At 41.9% G+C, this 26310-nt stretch overlaps 2 protein-coding genes across 2 annotated transcripts in view; one reads left to right on the forward strand and one right to left on the reverse strand.

Moving 5' to 3' along the window:
• Positions 1 to 60: 60 nt before the first annotated feature.
• On the forward strand, positions 61 to 16541 carry LOC104080025 (mitogen-activated protein kinase 15-like; the record flags this gene model as incomplete). Its single annotated transcript, XM_009582275.1, has 8 exons — positions 61 to 224; positions 1133 to 1272; positions 2621 to 2678; positions 8078 to 8215; positions 8463 to 8568; positions 12331 to 12631; positions 13095 to 13246; positions 16335 to 16541. Coding segments are annotated over 8 exons (1266 nt in total), but the record flags the coding sequence as incomplete, so codon positions are not given.
• Positions 16542 to 21217: 4676 nt separating this feature from the next.
• FAM83H (family with sequence similarity 83, member H) overlaps positions 21218 to 26310 on the reverse strand; it is an 8441-nt gene continuing 3348 nt past the window's right edge. Inside the window, exons 4-5 of the mRNA XM_009582274.1 lie at positions 22103 to 23911; positions 21218 to 22055 (exon numbers count right to left, since the gene is read on the reverse strand). Of these exons, the coding sequence (XP_009580569.1) occupies positions 21218 to 22055; positions 22103 to 23911 (2647 nt within the window). The remainder of the gene's footprint in view (positions 22056 to 22102; positions 23912 to 26310) is intronic.

Here is a 26310-nt window from a genome sequence, read left to right on the forward strand (position 1 = left end):
CGCCCCTGTCTTCCAGCTCAGGGGGCTAAAAGCTAATGAATTTTCCTTTGTTCAATTCAGCCTTCAAATATCTTGCTGGATGCAGACTGCTTTGTTAAACTTTGTGATTTTGGGCTGGCCCGTTCTTTATGTCAGATGAATGAGGACCAAGGCAACCCTGCTCTAACGGAGTATGTGGCAACACGCTGGTACCGAGCCCCCGAGATCTTACTTTCCTCTCAGAGGTAACAGCTTAATATGAGCGAAGGGATGGGATTCTGTAATTTTCTTCACCACTGGGAAAATTTATTGTCTAAAAGTCTTAAATCTTTTTGTTTTAGATGTCACCAGATGTAATGTCATGTCAGCAGTGCATTTTCTGAATATGCATTTAAACTTCAGTTCTGCAACATAAAAATCTCTCATTACATGTACATTTCCTTCCTGGCTTCTTAGATTGTCCATTTACATACATTATCGGCTCATCTGTTTGTCATTCTTTTTCCCACTAGACTTATTCTTTCTCCCCTTAAATCTGCATCTTTACAAAATTTGGTTGAGTACCTTAGTCCTCTTCTCCAAATTTAATCAGAGTTTTTTGATAGACCTTCAGAAAATATTCTGTAATCGAATGTTAAATCACCTGCCTGTTAGTCAGGCTTAGTCCTTTTTTTGACTTAAATATACAAAATCTTATTGATCAGAGTAGAAAATAAATATAGATTGGGTTAGCATCCCAAATTTGAAATGTGGATGTTTTTACCCATTGTTTGGCATTTACTTTGCTTAAGTAATTGTAACTGCTTTCTAGATATATTATGCCCTGAAAAGTCAGTTGTTTCCAAACAGCAACTTGTATCTCCACTGTTGGTCATATGAAAAGTATATATTACCTTGTCCTGGCATTTACCTTCAATATATTTCCTTTTATGGTTTCCTAGAATAGACTTTTAGTAGGATAAATCTCCTTGCTGTTTTATGCTTGCCAGTTTCATGATTCCCAAATCTCATTCACTTTATAGTTAAAACCTGTGAGCATTCGTATTCAAAGAGTCATCAAGCTTGTTTTTCTAGCAAAATAAGCTAACGTAGATGATGTGAATACCAGGTACAGAAAAATATCTGCTTGATTCTGTTCTATTCTTATTTGTAGTTACACTAAAGGTGTAGACATGTGGAGCATTGGCTGTATTCTGGGAGAGCTGCTACTTGGGAAACCTCTTTTTCCTGGAACATCAACGGTGAATCAAATAGAGCAGATCTTGAGGGTCATTAAAAAAAAATCCCCAGAAGGTAGGACTTTTCTATGGGGAAAGGTATTTAGAGAAAGAAAGCAGCCAGCTGGATCAGGGAAGAAGGTGTCTCTTGTGAGTTGTTCTGACATCTTTCCAAGGAAATGAAAGACTTAATTGTGAAATGTTAGTCTTAGAGGAAAATAAGCCCATACTTGATTAGATGAGAAACAAGAACCAGGCCTTCAAAACATTTTTGAGATTTATAAGAGGATAACAGTTTAAAACAGAGTATTGTACTTCAGTGGGACTTGCATAGTAAAGGTAAATTGAACTTTTCGGTCTGGAAATCTAAACAGAGAAGTGAAAGCTAGAGTAAATATATGTTAAATCCAAAAGGGATTATTATTATTATGATTTCTTCTATGAGTTCCAGTCTAACAGCCCATACACTTTATAAACTTTTACAACATGTTGATATATTCTAACTGAGCTGGCAAATAGGATTTAGTAAAATAACTTCCTTCAGTTTAAGGACATCACAGTTTTGGAGAATTCCATTCAAGCTTAAAGTTATTTATAGTTTTTATTAGAGATTTGGTTGCTGTGAATGAAATATGAATGGAAATGTGTGTGTGAAAACACCAAAACAGGAGTTAGAATAATAGCCAGCACTAATAACAAAAAATGCTATTCCATTCTCAACAATACAGTTGAGGAGTGTGTTGATAATGTCATAACCAGAAGGTCTGTACTCTAAGACAAGACCACAGCACAAATGACTCATTAGCAGAAGGCCCTGTACCCTTACCACAGGACAATGGCTGCAAGGTTGCAGCATATCACAGGCACAATTTCTTTTTCATTAGGCAAACAAGTGAAAAGAGACACTTGTTCAAAACATTACTGCAAACAAGGAAAACCAACCTGTGAGCAACTTTGCCTAGGATTTACGGGGACCAAAGAAGCAAGATTCTGAAGCAAAAAAATATTCCATAGCAACTGTTGACTCTGAGAATATGACAGATATGTTCAGAAAACAGTTCATCGTCACCAATCAAAAGAACCCCAGCGGATGTGATGAGGAAATCAATAGCTGGTATCCCTTGTTCTCTGTGTCCCACACAAGTGATCCTGGCCAGATCATTTGGTGTCAGATATGTTGGTGCTTCTGCGTATGTGGGTATAAGAGTGCAAGTTTATGAAATCTATCATAGAATGAATAGGAATTGAGAAAAGCAGCTTAGAAAATTTGTGAGTAAATATTCCATCCCCTTTCCGTAAGATCTCCCATTGAGTTTTATTAGGATAATTTCCTGTGTTAATACCAAATATTTGCTTTCCTTCATAAATTGTGTAGCTCCGGTAATCCTAATCTTGGCATTAACAGTATCTTTTCATTATTGCAGATATTTTGGCTATGCAATCAGATTACAGGGCCTCAGTTATTAACCGCATGTGTTCCCGGTAAGCTTTGTATGTTCAATGTGTCTCAGAATTCAACAGTCTACTGTATGATGTTGACAAAAAGTTCCCCTAAAGTTCCAGTGTTCACCAGTTGAAATTATTTCTGCTCTTTGCGGATTCACCTACCTCTAGGGAAGGGATGTAAAATTTGGGGAAAAAAAAAAAAAAAAGATGAGAAGACTAATGACTTAATCTGGGAATAACAAAACAAAATGAGGTTGGACCTACATTGCCAGCTATTGTCATGTGTACATTCTCAAAATTAGAATATTTTCCTATCCTGAGTCATTTGGGTATCTGATGTCATTGGTTCACACCTGGAAAGCCTGAATCTATTCAGGCTGACAGCCTCATTCCAGCTGTTTAACGACTCTCACTGTGACTTTTTAAAAGTTTTTTTTCCTTGTGTCTGTAATGGTTCTTTTGGATCCTCCAGTTATGTACACAGACTACCACATAATTCTGCATTTATTATATACCTAATTAGTAAACATTAGTAAACTTAATGCTCTTACACTATCTTATGGCCATAGCAAATTACTTACCAGTCTCTAAGTATTCACTACTCGTATCTGTCATGATACTAGTGGGCATCCCTTCTCATCGGGGAGTCTGCAATATGCATAGCCCGGCTATGTGTGGTATGAGTTCTCTCAATGCTTACTGATGTGTTTTTATAGATTTAGGTTAGGGTGGCTCAAACCATAAGCTCTAGCAGGTCCCTTGCTGTTCACATGAACAGCATATGTGTTTTCATCCTGACTTTTGTTGACTTCTTCAGTTGGCATCCTGGAGCATTATTCCCTTTAAAGGAATGCCAGGATTCCTGTATCAATCTATGCCAGTGTCCTGGTTTCGGCTGGGATAGAGTTAATTTTCTTCCTAGTAGCTGGTATAGTGCTGTGTTTTTAATTTAGTATGAGAAGAATGTTGATAACACACTGATGTTTTGGTTGTTGTTAAGTAGTGCTTACGCTAATCAAGGACTTTTCAGCTTCCCATGCTCTGCCAGGTGCACAAGAAGCTGGGAAGGGGTACAGCCAGGACAGCTGACCCAAACTGGCCAACGGGATATTCCATAGTGTATGACATCATGCTCAGTATATAAGCTGGAGTTGGCCGGGGGGCAGTGACTGCTGCTCAGGAACTGGCTGGGCATTGGTCAGCGGGTGGTGAGCAGTTGCATTGTGCATCACTCATTTTGTATATTCTTTTATCATTTTTTTTTTTCCCCTCCTTTTCTGTTCTATTAAACTGTTTTTATCTGAAGCCACAAATTTTACTTTTTTTTTTCCCTTCGATTCTCTCCCCCATCCCACTCTGTGGAGGGGAGTGAGCGAGTGGCTGTGTGGTGTTTGGCTGCCTGACGGGTTAAAGCACAGCAGCCAGGTAGTTTAGGGCTGATTCAGCTGTCAGCATGGCATGTGTGTTTGACCTTGTCAGGGGGAAGTGGATGGCCACAGTATCCCATAGGAATTTCCCTTGATGCAATTTGTGAATGTTGCTTCTCATCCTTTTGCTGTGTACCTGTACTGGGTTTGGTTGGAATGAAGTTAATTTACTTCATAGCAGCTCATATGCTGCTGTGTTTTATATTTGTGACCAGAACAGTGTTGACAACACAGCAGTGTTTCAGCTGTTGCTTAACAATGCTTGCACAGCAGCCATCAAGGCCATCTGTTTCTCACTCTGCCCCCACAACGAGTAGGCTAAGGGTTGGCGAGAGACTGGGAGGGGACGCAGCTGGGACAGCTGACCCTTCTGACCAAAGAGATATTCCATACAATATAGTGTCATGCTCAGCGATAAAATGGGTGGGGAGGAATTTCTCCAAAGTAGCTGTTGCTTGGACACTGGCCGAGTATCGGTCTGCTGGTGGTAAGTGATTGCTTTTGCACAACTTGTTGGTTTTTTTCCCATTTTTCCCTTCCCCCCCCCCCCCCTCCACTTATTGAACTATCTTTATCTCGACCCATGAAGCTTTCTTGCTTTTGCCCTTCCGATTCTCTCCCCTATCCTGCTGAGGGGAAGAGAGTGAGTAACTGGATGGGGTCTTAGCTGTCAGCCGCTGTCAACCAGACAGAGTCCTTTTTGGAGCCCAACATGGGGCCAGAGTGGTTTGACAATAGATTTGATTGGAGTGTACTAGACAGGAATTTATAGTAGTTACACCTGTTTAGCTGTTGTTGGTCATAATATTGATATATTTGTTCTCTACACTGGTTTATTTGTTCCTTTACCTGGTGCATGGCATGCTCCCCCTCTTGCTGTATATCAAATTTGAGGACTTGTTGGTGGGTGCTTTCAGCTTTTGCAGTTTGCTGTGCTGTTTAGCACTTTTTTGTGTTTTGCCTGGGAGAGTTATGACAAAAGCACTGGCCTTGAGCCTAATCTGGTATTTAGGCGCTGCATTGATTCTGTCCCAGTACTTTGGGAACCGTCTTGTGGAGACAATTAAGAAATTTTCCTTTTCTCATCCAAGAGCCAATTTATACAGGAAATGAAGAATGGTACCTCCCCCTTCCTCTCTCCTGGGGTAGATTTTTTTCTGCCTTATTACAACAGCTCTTCAGTTTCTTGAACATCCTTGGGTAACTAGAATGCTCATATTGGTATATGTGAAGAATCTGATTCTGGCTTTTCCTAAGGATAACCAACTATTTGTGAATGCCACACAGGGATATGTCCTGAGGTGGTCAGGTCATAGGTCACAAGTTGCATAGGAGAATTTGGGCAGGGACGTAGAGCAATTTTCATGTTCAATGATGTGAGACTTCACACCCAAACAAGCACGGCATCCTGTTGAAGTGACAAAACACTTGAAGAAAGGATGCCTTGTCTATGCCAACTTCTCACACTGCGCTGGGGCCTGGCCTACACCGACCTCAGCGGCGTGAAAGGGTCTCTGGATCTGAGGGCATGAAAATGGACACTGTGGCTAAGTCAGAGACCCAACCCTCGACGAAAACAGTTGCTCCTAAACAATGGAAGAGGAACTCAACTTGGTTAGTAAGGGAGGAAGAAGCTTCTAAGAGGGAGCAGGAGGAAGAATCAGAAAAGGCAGCCTGTTCGGCAGTGGAGCAGCCACAAGAACAAGAGGGGGAAGAGACAGAAGTCATGAATGAGTGCAGAAACCACACAGTCCCTATCTCTGAACGAGCCGCAAGATACATGGAAAAATTACAGCTGTCATCTAGGTGAGCAAATTATCACCTGGTTGCTCTGATGCTTAGGATACTGGGGCTGAGTCAGGAATTAGAGGGTAAGAAAGCCAGCAACCGGGATCTCTCAGTAAGGACCGGGAAACCGATGAAGGGATTGGAAGAGGGGCAACAATCTGCAGCTTCTGGAGATAACTTCTGTCAAGCGTGAAGGCAAGGTATCCTCTCAAGGAAGATCTTGTAAACTACTGAGGCAAGTGGACCACCATTGAGGGAGATATCAAGCATTAGGGAATTGGTGGTGGAAGTGATCTACAGCAACCTGGGCAATAACCAGGGCTCCATAGATCCACGTGAAGTCTAGTGCACATGGTCAAAAGTTTGTACAGAGCACACCAACACTGTATGTCAGCACCCTGACAATAATTGTACAGACATTGAGGCACCAACTGTGGACAGACTGGCTGGCCAGCTCTGGCAATGCAAAGAGAATCTCTCCACCTCCCAAACCCTATGGTCCTGTGTCTCAGCTGTAGGAAAAACTGTCCCAAAATTTCCAGCAAATTCAAAGAGAGTATGTTTTCCTCCTCACCCATACAGGTTGGTGTCTTAGCTATCAAGAGTGTCACATGGAGTTAGCCTTTCTCTGCTCAAAGGAAAGGGAACCGTGCATGCCACCCTTTGGTTCTATCTGCATGACCATGGGAAGGACGTGGGACGGTGCATCTATCTCAAGCCTAGAAGCTTGTGTATGTGAATTGCAAGGAAAAACAGCAGCCAAAAAGGGTCCATTCAGGAAGATGACTACTCCAGTTGCTGTTGAGCAATTCCCCAGACACAGTGGAAGGACTGATCGTACTTCTGATCCTGGTTTGTAATTACAGGAGTCGGGTAATGAGGAATAGAGGGGCCATGCCTCCAGCCAGGCAGAGGAAAGGCATAACTGGGTTTGTTGGACTGTATGGATTCAATAGTCTGGCACATTGGACCCACAGGAGTATAAGGCTCTGCTGGACACCAGTGCTCAGTGACCCTAATGCCGTCAGGATACAAACGGGACAGAACCCACCTGGATTTCTGGAGCAACAGGATAATCCCAACAGTTATCTGTGTTGGACGCTGAAGTGACTCTAACAAGCAATAAGTGGCAAAAGCATCCTACTGTGACTGACTTGGAGGCTCTGTGCATCCTCGGCATGGACTACATCAGGATAGGCTACTTCAGGGACCAAAAAGGGTACCAGTGGGCTTTTGGTGTAGCTGCGAGTGGGGGCTTAGCTGCTAGCCGGGGTCAACCTACCACAGCACCTCTGAGAATAGCGCTCTCATTTCTGTAACCCTTCTCTGAGTAGTGAAAGACAGCAATTGGAACTCTCCATTCATTCCTGGCTGAAATGCACTTTTATTTGACAGCCCTACTCTTCGGGTGTTATCTTCTTTTTTTTTTTTTTCTTTTAACCCAAAAAATGTGAAAGTTGCGTGGCTAAGTTCTGATAGATGGCTCCAGCTAGGTAAAAGAGCCAGTGAAATCTTAGTCTTCAAAACGGAAAAGATTTTTTCTGAGCCACTTAGTCCAAATACTATGTTCACTGATGGATCATTTTTCTAAACTAAAAGAATGTTGTCATGGAGTAACAAAATTTTTTAAAATATGAGTAAAAATCATGTTTTAAAGCTGATTTTTAAAATGGATTAGATATTCTCATGTTCATTGTGTTAATAATTGTCTTTAGGATTTCGAAATGCAAAATCAGATTTTTAAACTTAATCTTCTCAATGCAAATTATACAGAAATATATTTCTGTGGTCTAAGGGCTGGATTCATGGGATCTTTAACAGTTCAACTGAAACATCCAAGTTAGGAGTTCGGGCTTCCTGCATTGTCAAAAGAACAAAAGAAGGACTCTTTGTCCAGAGGACTCGTTATTCCCCTGTGTCTGATACTGTCCGATATCTCTCCCTATTTCCACTGAAACAAGAGAAAGACTAGACTTGCAAGTTAGGCACTTCGTGTAGATTCCTAGCACTAGGAGGGAGGCATTCAAACCTAATCAAAGGGGTAAAAGACTTTACCGTACTCACAGGCCTATCCTTTAGAGTGTTCCAGGATTATGACACACTATTTGTGAGCAAACTCTGGAATCAGGTGTCACCTTGATGTGATTTCCAGAACTCTAATTCATGCCTTCACTGTGAATTAGACACTGGGAGCTTATATCATTGTTTTCTGACTTCTAGGCAGCGAGTAACATTTGAGGAGATTTTACCATCCTCTACTCCATTGCCTGCCTTGGATCTTCTGAAGAAACTTTTAGTATTTAACCCTGATAAACGACTCACAGCAGAGGAGGCTCTGCAGCATCCTTATGTGAAAAGGTGAGAGTAATACCAATGTGCAGTTTCCCCTGATGTCTTCTGAGATGTTATAGACCTGCCCTTGGCACAAATTTTCTTTATATGCATGATAGAAAAAAAAAAAGACAAAGCTAATTCTTAATTTTCTCTAATTCTATTTACAGTAGAGGTCACACTAGATGATTTAACAATCCTTTTTAACATTATATTAACCTGTGGTGCTGTTTTTAGTCTTAGTGAATTACATTATGTGTTATCATCTTCTTAGGTTTCACTGTCCTGCCAGGGAGCCTTCTCTGGATTATGATGTGATTCTTCCTTTAGGTGATGATATCCAACTATCTGTGGCAGAATATCGAAATAAATTATATGAGGTACTTTCTCTTATCCTATTTTCTGAAATTCTAATCCTCCAGGTAACCTGCCATTCTTGCACACACTTAATGAATTCTGTCATTTTCGTCTATTTGCATTCCCCTAGGCTTTCCATACATGCTTACAGTTACATCTTGGTATTTCTTATCAGTCAGTTCCACACTCTTGTAATTTTTGAGAGGTCTTTAAATGTGGATTCCCACTTGGAAAAGTCTGTAAAGCATGATGTCTGAGAAAGACTGTGTTAGAGGAAAATATATTATGCTGGATCCAACAGTCCAAGAGAGGCGAGGCTGCTGCCACTCCATGTCCCCAGGTCAGCCAGTAGCAAGGCTGAAGATGTGTTCTCAGTAGGCACACTCCCACAGAAAACGCATACACACTACATATATACATGGCTGGCCACATGGATCACAAACAGGCACTCGGAGCACTCACACAAACATAGACAGCACCAACAGCCTCATCCTGCTCCCTTCTCTGGCTGAGCAAGATGGAAATCCACTCGTGAGAATATATATACATATGTACAAGGTGGATCCCTGCAGCAGCTGGTCTCAGACACTCAGTCTGCTCAGTAACTGGCCCCTGGATCCCAGTCTCCTCAGCTGCTGGCACTTGGATATACAACCCCCCAGGGCTGCAGCCCTACTCCAGTTGCTGGTACAGACCTTGCAGACAAACAGCTGGTCAGGATTTTCCAGGTCCCTTAGCCGACCTCCTCCAGGCCCCCAGTGTTCTCACCCCTAGAGACACACAGGTGCTCTCACACCCAGGGCTGGCCCTTAGAGACCAACTCACCCCCTTGCTCCCAGGCCACTTGATCTGTTCACCAACTAGTCTGACTTGATCTTTGCTAGCAATCACTCGCACACCTGCACTCTCTTCAATTGCTGGCACCATGGACCTTGAAAAAAAATTAAATAGCCATCCAAAAGGTGATCCAGAGGAATACTGATGACTCACTGCGATGAGTTTCATGCCTGGACAATGGTGCTGATGGCTTTGCTGGGACAGCCCTGGCAGGGGCCCAGACAAGGTGTTGAGAAGCCCTTGATTTGGGTTCCCACCTGCCATAGTGCATCCCTGTGCTCCTCTCAGCCTGTGCAGATGGGCTTTTGATGGGCTGATGGCTTCTGTGAATAGGCCAGGGAGTAGCTTGGCAGAGTATTATTTGGGCTCCCCATCCTGCCATTATCTTTCTGAGCTCCACTGTGGGTGTGCAGGCAAGCTGTTACCACAGGTTTTTTGCTGGAGCATAGTCAAGTGCCATTGCATGTTGCACCACATACACAGAACTATCAGATTTCAGAATAATTAATTGACAGAGGAGGAAGAACGAGTGAAGGATCAGTGTAGCTGATGTACTAATAACAAAGCACAGTGATGTTTTAGGAGCCATATTTTGCATGCATTAACGTCGGGAAATAGTAGTACTTGAAAAATCAGGAAATGGTGCAATAAAAGCAAATAAATTAAAAAAAGCTGATGCAAAATCTTTAGTTGTACAGGGAAAAGGAAAGATAGTACTTTTGATGCCATTTGATATATGCAATAAGATCAAAAGGAAAATAAAAAGCTGCACTTTTTTTGTAGACAGTGGGATTGAGCACACCCTCGGCAAATTTGCAGGTGACACCAAGCTGAGTGGTGCAGTTGACACACCTGAGGGAAGGGATGCCATTCAGAGGGACCTGGACAAGCTCGAGGAGTGGGCCCATGTGAACCTCATGAGGTTCAAAAAGGCCAAGTGCAAGGTCCTGCACCTGGGTCGGGGCAAACTCCAACCTCAATACAGGCTGGGGGATGAAGGGATTGAGAGCAGCCCTGCCGAGAAGGACTTGGGGGTACTGGTGGAGGAACAGCTGGACATAAGCCAACAATGTGCACCTGCAGCCCAGAAAGCCATCAAAAGAAGCATGGCCAGCATTTTGAGGGAGGTGATTCTCCCCCTCTACTTGGCTCTCGTGAGACCTCACCTGGAGTACTGCGTCCAGCTCTGGGGTCCCCAGTACAAGACAGACATGGACCTGTTAGGGCAGGTCCAGAGGAGGGCCAATAAAATGGTCCAAGGGCTGGAACACCTCTCTTATAAAGAAAGGCTGAGAGAGTTGGGGTTGTTTAGCCTGGAGAAGAGGAGGCTCTGGGTAGACCTTATTGCGGCCTTTCAGTACTTAAAGGGGGCTTATACGAAGGACAGAGAGAGACTTTTTAGCAAGGCCTGTAGTGACAGAATAAAGGGCAATGCTTTTAAACTGAAAGAGGGTACATTTAGATTGGACACAAGGAAGAAATTTTTTACAATGAGGGTGGTGATACACTGGACCAGGTTGCCCAGAGAAGTTGTAGATGCCCCATCCTTGGAAGTGTTCAAGGTCAGGGTGGACGGAGCTTTGAGCAACCCGACCTAGTGAAAAATGCCCTTGCCCAAGGCAGGTGGGTTGGACTAGATGATCTCTGAAGGTCCCTTCCAACCCAAACCATTCTATGTTTTTATGAAAATTTGAGTAATGTCTGAAGAAGTGAAAGAAGAACAAAGATAAACACAAATCAGAACTAATTATGAGAGACACTTAACTGATCTGGATGGTGGTGTTGAGGCGGTAGGGGGAGGATAGCTGGAGTGAATGCTCTAACAATGAAATATGAGGAGCAGGAAAAGTGGAAGTAAATCAAGCCTTCAGGAGGAGAAATTGGTTTTGGCTTAGTTTGGGGTTTTTTTTTTCCCTTTTTACAGTGAAAAAAATTACGTAAATGCCATGTTATGAGGCAAAGGAACTGGAAGATGGTGAGAAGAGCAGGAGTTGGGATGTAAATGTAGTAAAACAGGCATTGGAAAGAATGACAGTGGGAAGAGAAGACTGAAAAGGAAGCTTAGTGATCAGAAAATACAACACTGAGGAAGACTGATAAGGGTGGCCACCTTCCCAAAGAGAGAGGAAAATAGTTATTGCTTCTATTAACAGCAATTAAAATTGAAGAAAGAAAAAATCAGATAGAATTTAAAAAGTTGAACCTACTTAAAATTTCTTTTAAGGCCTTCAATAGAAGGAAACTAATAAACTCTACCGTGATAGAATGTTAGGAGTCATGAGCAGATGAATTAGTAAAGTGAATACTGAGCACTGGTAGAAAAGGTATTCTAAATGTCAATAGATTGGTCACAGATAATCTGGGTACAAGGCTAAGAAACAAGTGAATAGTTTTGAATAATCTTACTGATAGGGTGTCAAATTTGGGACGACTATGTGTGGTGGTGCAGGAAGTTGAGAGCAGATTGTCTGCACCAAGACCCAAAACCTTGGCAAGGATTCTGTTGCTAGGTAATAGCATGTAGAGGTAGGTGAGAAATAATTTTGAACTAACCAGAATGAATGTTGCTTTGACCATTAAAAGATCGGCTTTGCAAAGTTCTAGAAAGGGATGGTAAGAAATAACATAGTGTTAACCTTTTGGGCATATAGATTCTGTCTTTTCCAAGGCTAATGCCCATTTTATTTTGTGATGTTCTCCCTCAGGATGTATTGAAATTGCCTGTTCACCCAATTCTTTTTCTTAATGCTTCAGCCTATTCTTTCTTTCCACTGAGAATATTATTTCTATCTTCTTTCCAACCCTAAATTAATTTTAAAATTATACTTGTTACCTATCCTGTGAAATAAATTGCAGTTATTTGCAAGTCTTTCACTTTGTTTTTATGTTTTGTTCCTCTGCTCTGTTGTGTAGCTGTGTTAAGTCTAACCAACTTCTCCTTTCTGTAGATGATCCTTGAAAAGAAACTAAATAGCCATCCAAAGGAGCAAGTGGGGAGAGAAAACGCTCAACTAAGACAGTCTGAATCCAGGCCACTTCTTCCAAATTCCAGTTCTGTGACTTTACCTACCAGGAAAGGCCAGAGAGAACCAACACCGCCTCTTCTAAAAACTTTGCATGCGCATGCTGGAACTACAACTAGCGTCCAGACAGAAGTATCCAGCCGGAGTGAAGATTTAGCAAGAACTTTATGTCAAAGATCAAAGATCAATGTGATATACAATCCCATAACACACATTGCTGTTCAAAGTAGGTACTACCCTCCTACAGTGGGATGTAATCCACCATGAGGCGTTATTATGGGGAAAAAAGAAGAAAAGAGATTGAGTGGGGAAAAAGAAATGAGGGGAATTTACATGGCAAAATGAGAGAGTGAAAGTGTGGGAAGAAAATGACATAAGAACAAAACACTGTTGAATGAGTTTTGAGTGTACGACATTCTCCTTGGCTCTTCCCTGCCTCAGTCTTGACTGTATGTTCCTTTCTGTTTTCCCTTTGCTTCTCTACTGCTGTTATCTTTTCCCATGCCCTTTTGAACTGGTTTTGTTTGCTACTACATTCTAATTTTATTCTGAATATTTTTGAGATGTCTGTTTGAGATGAAGTGAGGTGGCAGAGTCTGACTCAGTTTTTAAGTTCTGTCCCTGCCTCAATCAGTGTGTTCTGGCCCCTCATGATTTTCCTACTTTCTCTCATGTTTTTTCTACTGCAGGTAATGCAAATTCTGGTGCTGTGGTCAGGAACTGTTCTGCACCACCTTCTCAACAGGTCAGAATCTCCAACAATAGGAAACTGGGGAGACAAATCACATGGGCAAATGCAAATGCTCAGCTACCTCCTGCAAGTGTACAGAACCTTTATAATGTGAGTAGCAGTCCTACCAAAAAAAAACCACCTTAATTTTTTGTGGACCAAAATGATATAGACACAAAATATCTTAATTTGCAACTTTGTAAAGATACTTAAAGGAACTCGCCTTAAAGAGGCAAGACATACTGCTCTGTGAGTGACGAAATTAATAAATTTTTATCAGTTAAAATTACTTATGACAAAGATGTACCCTGCAATTTTGTTGCTTGTATGTAGTGTCAGTCAAATGATACCAGTAACCTAGTTTGATAAGGCGGTTGGCCTTATATAGAGTATGTTCCCTTTACTAGAGAGCTGAAGAGCGTGCTAACCGAAGAGTTTCTGCTAGTGGGGGAAATAACTAGACATAAATTGCCTCTAATATGGGGTAGTTTCATGTAGGAGCTTGCATATTGCAGTCTTCAGTTTTGCCATACCTACATTTCAGGTGGTCTACTAATGAGGTTTATGACCCTGAGTTAAGTTCTGTGCATGAGGCAGAGTGTTGAGAGGAAGACTATCTATAGTAATCACTAGGAAATGCCAAGGGCACAGATGTGGCTTAAAGCTTACATCTCTAGCATATGTAATGCTGCTCTTCAGCTAGTCTGGGTTTATAAACACTAACTTTCTCCTGGAGTTTTAAGTGTAACCCCAGTCTTTCAAAAAACCCTATCACCTCTGACTTGAGCAGCAAGAGTATTTTGGTGCCTATAGGTTTATGCAGGAGTTCTGTGAATGACTGTTGAATTTAAGTATGGGAATTAGGTACTTCAGAGAACATGAAGTAACACAGCCCTTTTGTAAATCTAGGTCTCTGCCTCATTAGCAGGTTTTTTTTTTTCACAAAGATTAATTGTAATGGATCATATATGTCAGCTAACTGTAATCAAAAAGAAAAGTGGAAATATCTCTGCAGATTCTCTGCCTCTACTTTTTTTTTGCATCTTGAGCTTTTAAAGCAATGTCTTTTGAGATGTGCTGAGATACATGACTTTTTTTCCATTGCCCTTTTTCTAGAGGACAGGCTAATTTTGGACTCCATTCTACTTTCAATTTTCTCACTTCAGACAAGCGAGGATTTGAACACCATTTCAGATTATCACATTGTTCAGATTATCAGCAGCACCACAAACTCCCTTTGACTTTGAGAATCACAGATCAGTTGCTTTTACATTATCTTCAGTGATGGCTTGTCCTGTCCAAAGTGTGTAGGTAGCAAATTCTTTTTTAACAAAATTGAGACTGTTGGGTATTCCAAACTTAGCTGGAGAATACGCACTGGAATCAACCTAATGGATTGCTATTGCTGAACAGTGAAGGTTCCAGTCCTGGCCTGTCCTCTCTGCTCCTCCCTCTTCCCTGTTCTTGGCCACGCTTCCCTGTAAAAGTTCTTATCCTCATTGTGTTCTTAAATGACCTCCTTGCCCCTGCTTTTTCTTTTTCCTGAGCTAGTTTTCTGCTGACTAGCTCAAGAAGAGTCTAGCCAACACAAGGTGATAAGAGGAAGCTTATGGCAGAGGAAGAATATGGAAGGAGGCACCACAGATTACCTTTTTTGTGACACTAAAGATTGACTTGTTTGTTGTCGGACTTTCTCACATCCCCACAGAAGAATACTTGAGTGTCTATGTGCTGGAGCTCCAAACCATTCAAAATGTGTGCTGAGCACAGTTGTGTGAAGGGACTTCTGACAGACACCACTATCAATGATGAATTGGGTGGGATCACCTGCTTTGTGTCAGCATGCAATATCACATCTACTGTAAAGCAAATTATTTCTTTAAACACAGCTCTGAATGATTTGAACCATTTCAAGCTAGAAACAAGCTGCAGACACTGTTAAGAGTCAAGCTTGTTCCTACTGGATCTCTTCTTATTGTTGTGATATGAAAATACATATGAATAACTGCTGAAAGGAAACATGATTGCCAGTGACTTCCAAGTATGTCCACATGCACACTTGCAACCCATCTTTCAGTCCCCCTGCTTTGGAATCCCATTCAAAATGTTTTGAGAATGAGAGGAACCATTTATTGCACGAGTGTGGAGCAAGTGTGGAACCATTTATTTCACAATATGAGATTGTGCAGATTGCTGCATTTGCAGATGTATGTACGAACAATGCATTTTGAAGAATCTTTATGTAATTGTGACCAACTTTCTGTTACTGGAAGGGCATAACAGGGAGAAGATCACCCTACACCTGCCCTGTGCTTTATATTTGTTCCCTGAGAGGTTAATACTGACTAGTGTCAGAGACAGGTCATTGTTGTAGAGGGTCATCAGCATTGCGGCTGATCTTATGTTAAGAATGTTAACTTGAGAATGTTGACTTTTCCATCTTTCTCATTCAGCCTCAGCTGGAGCTGAAAAGTTCTGACATTCCAGTTTGCTCTGCATTCAGTCTGCATTCATTTTCAATATCCTGTCAGGCTCATGAAACTCTTGTTCTCAGCCATTTGACCAGGAAAGACTCCTATAATGGCTGGGGTGACAGCAGCCAGTGCCCCAATAGTGAGTGGAAACTCTTGCCTTTCAGTTAACTACAGAGGTTCACAAAGCATAAGCTGCAGTGAAATAGCTCTCCTCTTGAACTGCAGATTCAAATGTATTATAATGTATTATGTATTGTAATGTATTAATGTATTACTAACTTTTCCCCACAGGGGCTGATAAACGTATGCAGCTTCCAACTCAGAAAGTCACCAAGCCATTTGATTGGCAGAAGCCAGAAGGATATACTGGGGAATGATGATGATGATCTGTCTTTTGTACATATATTTAAAGCATTCACTACTGTTGAAAACAAGATACTAGCCAAAAAGGCCTTTGGACTTTTGCTCCATTGCAGGATTAGTTTGTGTATCTTGCTCCAGTGCCACTAGCTCATTCTTGATATACCTATACTTAAGCCCTTCTCCCTCACATCATTCTGACCATCCTAGTCTTGATTTTATAAAACAGTCTGTTTTGTTTATTACTCAGGTAACATTCATGATCTGTCCTACTCCTCAGCTGAAGCAAAATCTGTGTTCCTTGTTTGTATTTTAAAAAGCTGATTACAGGTTACTAACTATCTTGGCTTTTCTTTCTCGCACAGAATCCAAGAAGTACTCAGTTTCACAGCAAAGATGTTCATCCCCTTCCGAAGTCCAGTAAAAAGATGTTCCAGATTACTGCAAATATGGGAGCTGCTGGTGATCCAAAAGCATCAATGGGCAGTTACTCCCAGGCCTATGGAACCATATGTAAATCTGCACTGCAGTGTCTTCCAATATCAAAGACCTCCCAACAACATGAGCAGTGAATATGGAGTGTTGTAACCAGGTCAGGTACAGCTCATCTCATCAGTCCCCTAAATGAGCCAGTAACAGCAAGTGAGAGCAAAATACAACAGGCATTTGACAGTTACCCCAGCTGAAGGGAAATGCTTTATTCATTACATGGAACAATGTACTGTTTTTCTCTGTACAAACCAACAGGAAAGAGAATCTAATCCCTTTGCCTTCCAGTCTTACCAGACACGGGCACAGCACTATTTGCTCCCATACCATGAGAACAATGAATACTGTCAGTTCATATTCCTTGTTTGAATTACTGCAAAAAATTACAGAAAACTGCAAAATTCTGATACTTGAATGTATTTAGACATATTCATACTATTCAGGGCCTTTAGACATATTCAGACATATTCAGACATATTCAGGTCCCATGTGAACCTCATGAGGTTCAACAAGGCCAAGTGCAAGGTCCTGCACCTGGGTCAGGGCAAACTCCAACCTCAATGCAGGCTGGGGGATGAAGGGATTGAGAGCAGCCCTGCCGAGAAGGACTTGGGGGTACTGGTGGAGGAAAAGCTGGACACGAGCTGACAATGTGCGCCTGCAGCCCAGAAAGCCAAGTGTATCCTTGGCTGCATTGAAAGAAGCACGGCCAGCATTTTGAGGGAGATGATTCTCTCCCTCTACTCGGCTCTCGTGAGACCTCACCTGGAGTACTGCGTCCAGCTCTGGGGTCCCCAGTACAAGACAGACATGGACCTGTTAGGGCAGGTCCAGAGGAGGGCCAATAAAATGGTCCAAGGGCTGGAACACCTCTCTTATAAAGAAAGGCTGAGGGAGTTGGGGTTGTTTAGCCTGGAGAAGAGGAGGCTCTGGGTAGACCTTATTGCGGCCTTTCAGTACTTAAAGGGGGCTTATAAGAAGGACAGAGAGAGACTTTTTAGCAAGGCCTGTAGTGACAGAATAAAGGGCAATGCTTTTAAACTGAAAGAGGGTACATTTAGATTGGACACAAGGAAGAAATTTTTTACAATGAGGGTAGTGATACACTGGACCAGGTTGCCCAGAGAAGTTGTAGATGCCCCATCCTTGGAAGTGTTCAAGGTCAGGGTGGACGGAGCTTTGAGCAACCCGACCTAGTGAAAAATGCCCTTGCCCAAGGCAGGTGGGTTGGACTAGATGATCTCTGAAGGTCCCTTCCAACCCATTCTATGATTCTTTAGCAATTTCAGGTGCACTGCCTAAATGCGGGGTTTTTTTGAGCAGAACAGGTAACTAACTGTTCTCTGAAGACCAAGACGACTAAACTCTTCACAGATAATCTTAAAGCCCTTCATTTTGTTTTCCACTAATTTCTATGACTCTTCTGGGGTAAATGAACATAATCAATACTGGCTTAATTTCATTAAAATCAAGTAGAAAATAATTTTAAATATAGGTGGATTCTGCTACAATATTTAATAGCTTACCTACCATGTAATATTGTAATATTTTAATATTGTAAATATTGTAATAATAATTACTTTATATTGCACTACAGTAAATCTTTGTCATTCCGTCAATGTTTGCTGTGTGTGAAAGGGAAAAATACAGGGGTATCTTGTTCAATGAATAATATGGTAATTTCTTTTTTGCTTTCAGAAAGCAATGTTCCAAGAGATAATATTGCTGAAATATCAGGCTGAAGTTGTTACCAGGCAACAGTGGGACTATAGTAAACTTTAAGACTATATTCCTGTTTTAATGCTGATTTTTGGTACATTCTCCTCATTAACTTGAAATTCTTATAAGAACTCCCTGAAATTTTACTTCACCTGTGATAAATGATTGTTATTCCCAAACGTTGGGACTCCAGTTACAGAGGGGATTCAGGCACTAAATTCCAACATGTAAGTACCACTGCCATTGATAGAATATCCATTTAATCTTTTAGTACCTAAACACCAAAGGCTAGTTAAGTAAAAAAAAAAGTACATTCATTTCTGGTACCAGGTGTGGTCTTGTACAGACGCTTGTCTGGTAATGCTAGGGAGCTGGGAACGCAGCTCACGGGGAAGTCCTGGTTTATTCTGGTATAGTCATAAAATAGCATTTCCTGTCTATCTCAGGTACAGGTGGGTATAGGAAATGGCGATGACAGGTGAACATGCTGTGTAGGCAGTGCTCTGTGCAGCGTGTTGGCTCTTGTGAATCTAAGATGCCAGTTCTCATGCACGGAAAAGGGAGCCTACTGCTTAATTCAGGGTTGTGACTTCCACCGAAAGCCTAGCACCTGGCAATTTGACGATACAACGCAACGTTTAAGATCCTCTGTGAAGCTAGTCTCAGACCGAGAGGTGATGGGCTGTAATGCTAACCTTTTGTTCTTAAAATGGCTTTTGTTATTACGAAGTGAATTAGTTATTCTGCACTATTTGTATACACCTACAACATCTAGTAATCAACGCATCACTAAAAGAGATGAGTCATTCTAGTTCTGGTCAGGAACATACTTTTACATTGAACGCACCATGCTGAGCAAGATAGAATTCTAAAAATCTAAACAAATACAGCAAAATTCTAAAATGTTAATGTAATCTGTGACTATAGAGATATTTCTAACTTGTCTGTAACAGAATGATGCTAGAGCAGGTAGATTTGGGAAAGGCTGGGGAGGTATGGAATAATGTAAGAATTACACAAAATAGAGCTAGCATATATATCTAGGATATATAGGATATATATCTACATAGCCTGTCTTCCTCTAGAGTAAAATAATCTCTATCTGGATCATCTGGCAGAGAACAACTGTATTGATCGCTACAGTTCATTTTGGGACCCACCAATAACTGGATCTGATTCATTACTAAGAGCAGACAAAATAAGTATACATACATCATTCATTTATGAATTTGTACGTATGTAACAGATTACGGGTTGTATCTGAAATGGTATACATTTATACAATATGGAATAAGCATAAGAAACCCATTTCACTTTTTTTCCAGTTTTGGTCGCTTCTTCCATCTTTTTTTTTTTCCTTTTTTCCTCTCTTAACTTTATTTCTAGGCTTACCTGCTCATGTTAAAATGATAATTCCTCTTGATTCTTGCAGATTTTTACCACCATCTGTATTAATATGGAAATCAGCTTAATTTTTTTTTTCAGATCAGACAATCTATCTTTCTGCACATTCATTTCCCAAGGTTTTCAACGAACAGTAGAATAATCATTAATTGTTACAGATATGTAAATTATATAAAGCCTGCTACCATGGGAGCTGGCATCCTAAAAAAACCCTGAAGTTTTAAAGACCCTACTAAAGTTACTTTCAGGAACCGATGCAGCCTCTTGCCTCCATCTGTCAGCCATGTACCTGAACTGGTTTGCTGAGCTTGCAGCTAGTGTCACAAGTTGGTAATCAGGAACCCAAGCTAATGGGAATGGGAAATTCGGTAGCCTAGTTCCATGTGAGAGCATTCTTCCCTGTCATCTCTTTAGACTATGGCACAAAGATCAGGAAAAAAAAAAATCCGAATTTGGCAATCCTGCTGGATGCCAAGCAGAGACAGTCCAAGCTGAGGAAAAAAACCAAACAGCTAAGTAACTAAACATTATGTACAGCCTTGATAGCCTCTGTCTCTACCTTCTGACCTGCAAGACAATGTAACACAACAGCATGAACCTACAGGCTAATCTGGACTGTTTTAAAGCTGCATGGTTAAGCTTGGTACCAAACTACTACAAGAAAGTTACATAAGAGAAAACATTCTGAGCTTGAAAATTCCAGCAGCCTTATTCCTTCCATTGTTATGAGTCCCTTCTTTCCTTGTCTTTACGTGGAAAGATGTGCTAACAAATGAACGTCCCCTTCTCCCCACAGTCACTTAATGAATTGGAGTTACGTTGTCAAGGAAGCTACTACTTGGCCAAGACAGCATTTTAGATGCTTAAGTAAACTCCCGACTCAACTGCAAAGGAGTTCTAAAACCAGGGCTTTCTCCATTAACAGCATGGCAATTTCCTTTTCTATGGCCTTGAGCTGCTTCTTTCAGCTCACCCCCTAAAGCAGTACTTCCATTATACATAAGGAAACAAATTAATAACAAAACAGAACCAATAGGCTTAGAAAATGGTAAATAGGAAAGCTGAGCATGTACTGCTAGACAAGACCATAACTATACATAAGGGCAAAAAGTTGTTTACAGTATTTTTTTCCCCTGTAAACCTTCAAAAAGGTGCCTCCCATATTTGATTCATTATTAGATACAAAGAAAAGATAACTGTACCTGAGAAACAATTGGTTTTTAAACACTTTTTCCAGTTCATGCATGTGTGTGTGTGTGTCTGTGTGTATTTTTCTTTCCTGGACTGAACTCAAGTATTGAATTTTCTATTTTTTATTCTTTTCTTCTGAAAGTGGAATTGCTTTGTCTGCTGAAAATATTCCCTGAGCATAACATAAAGAGACTCTTATTTATTTCTTTGTTTTAAGCATCTTGGCCATTTAACAATTTTATTTGAAACATACTGTGATAAGGTTGCCTGATACCACATTACTTTATTGGGCAGATTGTGCCGTAGGAGTCTAATGCTGAACACACTTCCACTCACTAACCATGAAGAGTATTGCCTGTGGTGCTTACAGCTATCATAAACAAGTTACTTCCTCATTCCCCTTTGACAGTCAGTGATTATATGGAATTAAATAGTATTTCTGTGATCATTTTTTGGTCTTGAAGGTCCCCAGGATTTTGGGCATGAATTTTCCCATCTTCTTGTCTTTGGCATCTGTGTCATATTCCTCTTCACTTTGACTTGTATGTTCATCCTTTTTGCAGAAGACCTCAAATCTACTGTAGACTCGCTTCTCCTTCCGCATATTCTCCATTTTTTTCAGAAGGGTATCTCTATCCTCTGATGGTTGCCGCTGAAGATTTCGTTTCTGGCTCCCAAAACTCTCTGACCTGTGGATGTTACAGCTCTTCTCCTTCTCACCTTTCCTTTCCAAACTTGCAGTTGACTTAGAAAGATCAGGATTACTAGTGGATGGTAGTTGCTTGGCCAGTTCAGCTCTGTTCTTCTGACTGTTTGCAGAGATTTGTTCCAAAATCACCTTGGTATCATCACGGAGGTTGCTGCTGTACAGGATGTTAGCTGTGGATGAAGGAAATCTCCCCTGTGTTGGCTGGCTGCTTTTGGGAGGAAGTGGTGTTGCAAATTTATGGGTTTTTTCTTCCTCCATCATTTCCTGACAGTCCCCTATGGAAGATCGTTTGAGAATCACAGCCTGCTTGTCAGATTTTCCACTCTCAGAAGTGGATTCCTCCTCCAATTTCTTTTCGCCTTTTGGGTTCAAAAGCTGCTTCAGCCGTAGTGACCCTTTTCTTAAAAATTCCATTGGATTTTGTTCTTGTTTTGAACAGTCTTCCTCAGATTTATTGAGAGAGCTGTCAGATCCTTGACTTCTAGATAAGTTTTCAAGAACTGATGTGGTACTTGTCCTAATCTGTGGTTTCTTCAGTTCTGTATTGACTGATTTTTGAGTGTCTTCTTTGAATGTCACTCTTTCCTTCTTCTCTGGAAGAACCAAATGTCTTCTTTGAATGTCGCTCTTTCCTTCTTCTCTGGAAGAGTCAATTTCTGAGTATCTCCTACAAATATAAGACTCTCCTTCTCTGGAAGAGCAGGTTTATTCTCTATGGGGTAAAACCGAGATGATAATTTGTCCACCTTAGTGCTAATATGTGCTAGGGGATCTTTACTCAGTGCGTCAACAAGCTGGGGGGTTGATGAGGCCATTCCAAATGGTCTGTCAGCCTCTCCATGTACTTTGTAAGTACTGCAGGAGTCTTTGGAGTCTAGTATCCTACTCTCCAGAATCTTATATTGCACGGATTTGGTACATTTCTTCTCTGTGTTCTGTGATTCTTCCTGCAGATAACTGGAAACAGCTTTTGTATGAGTGACTGTAGCTCGCTCTGTGTCTTTGCCCACAGCTTTGTACTTCTCTAAAAGTTCTGCCACTTTAGATGAGGTGGCTGTCTTTATAGTTTCATTGTCTTTTGTCAATTCACTGGACATTTGTTCTTTTTGGATCATCTGAACCTTTTCTATTGTGGTGTTAGGCTGATCTAACTTGGCAGCACTGAAAATCAGAGAGGACCTGAGTCTTGAGCTCCTCTGGATCAAAGGATTTATTCTGGACCTAAAGGCATCTTGTTTCGTTATAAGGGTTTCTTCACCTACTCTATCAGGATCTGCAAATTCTTTGGCACTTTCAATTCCCAGTGACTTGCTATTAAAAGACATAGGGGATTTGAATGCTGGGATGAGGTCAGTGGGGTGCTTTGTGAGGGTATCCCCAAGAACATCATTATATGCCTCTGATTCCATAGGCATTGGAAGACCTTCTTCTGGTTCGGACTGGTACGCACTAAGGTATGAAGAAATCCTCCAGTTACGTAAACCTGTTCTATTTTCCTGTGTGTTCTTGTCGTCATCTTGGTCCTCATCTTTGTCTTGGAAGAACAGGCGTTGTTCTAGGCTTTGTTTCTGTGTAGGAGAAGTCTGGCAAATAAATTTCTGTCCTATATTCTGCCTTCTTAACATCATTCCCATCGGGCCATTGCCCGCAGGATTCAGCTGATCAGAGCCATGTCTCACTTCCCTGGAAGAATTTGAAGGTACATAATCCAGCCTCAAGGGGAAACCCTCCTGTGGAAAATTGGATTCAAGTTCAGGGTATCTGGGTCCCTCTCCATAGTCTTCCAGTTCATTGAATCCTGGCCTACCACCTCGGATTCTCTCAAAGAGTCCCTGAGGCCTGCCAGAAAGATGGGGATGTTCAAACTGGTACTGGTAGAATTGATCCTTCTGAAAATGACTAGACTGGATTTTAAATTCATCCATATTGTTCATAAACATCTGCCTGGCATACTGTTTAGAAGAAGCAAAATTTTCAAATGTTCCTTCTGCAAAACTGTGTCTCTTAAAAGCATCCAACTCCAACTGCTTGGAACGGAGAAAACCCCTGACGGGATCCATCTGAGAATTCTCCATTTCTACCTTTTTATACATTCGCATGGCCGACCCCTCCACAGTATGGCGCAACATGTCATCCCGCCTGAAATTTGACAGGAAGTACCTGTCTGGATCAACTCTGTCCATAAAGGAGGGAAAAAGATTGTCATCCCTCTGGAACATCAGGGGTGCTTTTTTTGGAAAGAAAGGCATGTTATTGCCAAAGGGAGTCATGGCAAATGTGTTCTCTGCCTTTGCCAAGACATTGGCTGGAGGAACAAGAGGTTCTGACTGTGCAAACAAAATTCGGAATTCTTCGTCGAAGCTGGCCACCAGCTCCCCCTGGAAGATGTGTGCAATGCTTCTGTGAATCTTCTCAAAAGACCACATAAAACTACAAAGAGAAATAGAAGCAATGATAGTCCATTAGCATCGAGTCACTCCATTGTACCACTTTACATTAAACCATTTTGCTTGCCTGAAGAAAATTCTCCTGATATTACTTATTGCTCAGGCAGCCATTCATTAGACACTATTGTTCCCAAGCCTCATAGTTATGAATTGATTTGGCATCACATCTTTGCAGAGGATTTTACAAGGCGATAAATTACTTCTGTTCTAAAAAAGCCAGTCAGCAGTAACAACAGCAAGAGAGCGAGCTGATGATAATCCTTATATGAAGTAGATGTTCCTGCAATTACTTTGGGTTGTAATTGGTTTTTATAACTAAAATGTTGGGCTCATCTTTAAAAAGAGCAAAAGGATCAACTAGGGAACTACAGCAAGTCAGCCTTACCTCAGTCTGAGGGAAAATTATGGAGCAAATCTTCCTGGAAGCCATTTCCAGGCACAGGAATAACAGAAAGAAAACTGGGATCAGACAGCAGGGATTTACCACGGGCAAACCATGCTTGACCCAATCGGATTACCTTCTACAAAGAGAAGGCTGGCTGCATGGACAAGGGGACAGCAGAAGATGAGGTTTTTTTTTACTTTAGCAAGGGTTTCCACATGGCCTTTACATAAGTATCTTTGTAGCCAAACTGGAACGCTGCAAACTGAATGAGTGTGCCACGCAGTAAACAGGAGATTGGTTGGACTGTCAGGCTTAAAGGGTGGTGGTCAGTGATTTGAAGTCTGACTGGTGGGCAGTTATAAGTGGTGTTCCTCGGGGTCAGGGCTTGGGGAAATAGCCTTTAACACTGTCATTAATGAGCGGGACAACAGGGCAGTGCGCACCCTCAGCAAGCTTGCAGATGACACCACAATGGGGGGAGATGGCACAGTTGATGTGCCAGTCAGGGGGACCTCAACAGGCTGGGGAAATGTGCTGACAGGAACCTCATGAAATTCAGCAAAGGCAAATGAAGGATCTTGCACCTGGGATGGAACAACCCTATCCACCAATACAGGCTGAGGATGACTATCTAGAAAGCAGCTTGGCTGAAAATGACTTGGGAGTTCTGGCAGGCAACAAGATGAATAAAGACAGCAGCACCTTTGCAGCAATGGTGGCTCAACACATACAGGGATGCAGTAGTAAAAGTGCAGCCAACAGGTCAATGGAAACAATTATTCCCCCCCAGTCAGCACTTGTGACACTGTATCTGGAGTACTGAGTCCAGTTTTCACAGAATCACAGAATGGTTGAGGTTGGAAGGGACCTCTGGAGGTCATCTGGTCCAAACCCCCCTGCTCAAGCAGGGCCACCTAGAGCCAGTTGCGCAGGACCATGTCCAGATGGTTTTTTAATATCTCTAAGGAGAGAGACTCCACACAGTCCCTGGGCAACCTATTCCAGTGTTCAGTTAACCTCACGGTAAAAAAGTGTTTCTTTATGTTCAAATGGAATCTCCTGTGTTCAGTCTGTGCCCATTGCCTCTGGTCCTGCCACTGGGCACCGCTGAAAAGAGCCTGGCTCCATCCATCCTTTCTGCACCCTCCCTTCAGGTATCGATATACATTAATAAGATCCCCCCAAGCCGTCTCTTCTCTAGGCTAAACAGCCCCAGCTTTCTCAACCTTTCCTCACATATGAGGTGCTCTGGTCCCTTCATCATCCTTGTGGCCCTTCACTGGACTCTCTCCAGTATGTCCATGTCTTTCTTGTACTGGACACAGTACTCCAGGTGTGGCCTTACCGCTGCTGAATAAAGGGGAAGGATCACCTGCTGGCAATGCTTTGCCTAATGCAGCCCAGGATATAATTTGCCGCCTTTGTGGCAAGGGCACATTGCTGGCTCGTGTTCAACTTGGTGTCCATCAGGATGCCCAGATCCTTTTGTGTCAAGCTGCTTTCCAGCTGGGTGGCCCCTAGCATATACTGGTTCATGGTTTCCTGGTTTTAGGCTTCCCAATACAAGAAAGCTGTTGACAAAGTGGAGGAAGGTTAGCAGAGGGCTACCAAGATGGATAGCAGAATAGATGATATTAGGTACGAGGAAAGGCTGGAAGAGCTGGCCTTGTTCAGCCTGAAGAAAAGTGTGCTAAGGATGGCAGGGGTGGGGGTGGGGACAATAAGCTGACTGCTGTTCTCAACCACATGAAGGGTGGTTAGAAGGAAAAGGGAGCCAGCCTCCTCCCAGAGGTACACCACAGGATACAAGGCAACAGATACAACTGTAGCAAGAGAAATATCAATGAGCTATAAAGAAAAAAATTACTCACAATGAGGGTAGTCAAACATTGGAGCGGATGCTCAGGGCGGCTGGGGAGTCTGTATCCCTGGAGATATTCAAAACCCAACTGGACATGGCCCTAAGCAACCTTACGTAACTTTGAAGATGGCTTTAC

This window comes from Fulmarus glacialis, unplaced genomic scaffold (genome assembly GCF_000690835.1).
Source record: "Fulmarus glacialis isolate BGI_N327 unplaced genomic scaffold, ASM69083v1 scaffold1697, whole genome shotgun sequence".
Classification (NCBI taxonomy): Eukaryota; Metazoa; Chordata; class Aves; order Procellariiformes; family Procellariidae; genus Fulmarus; species Fulmarus glacialis.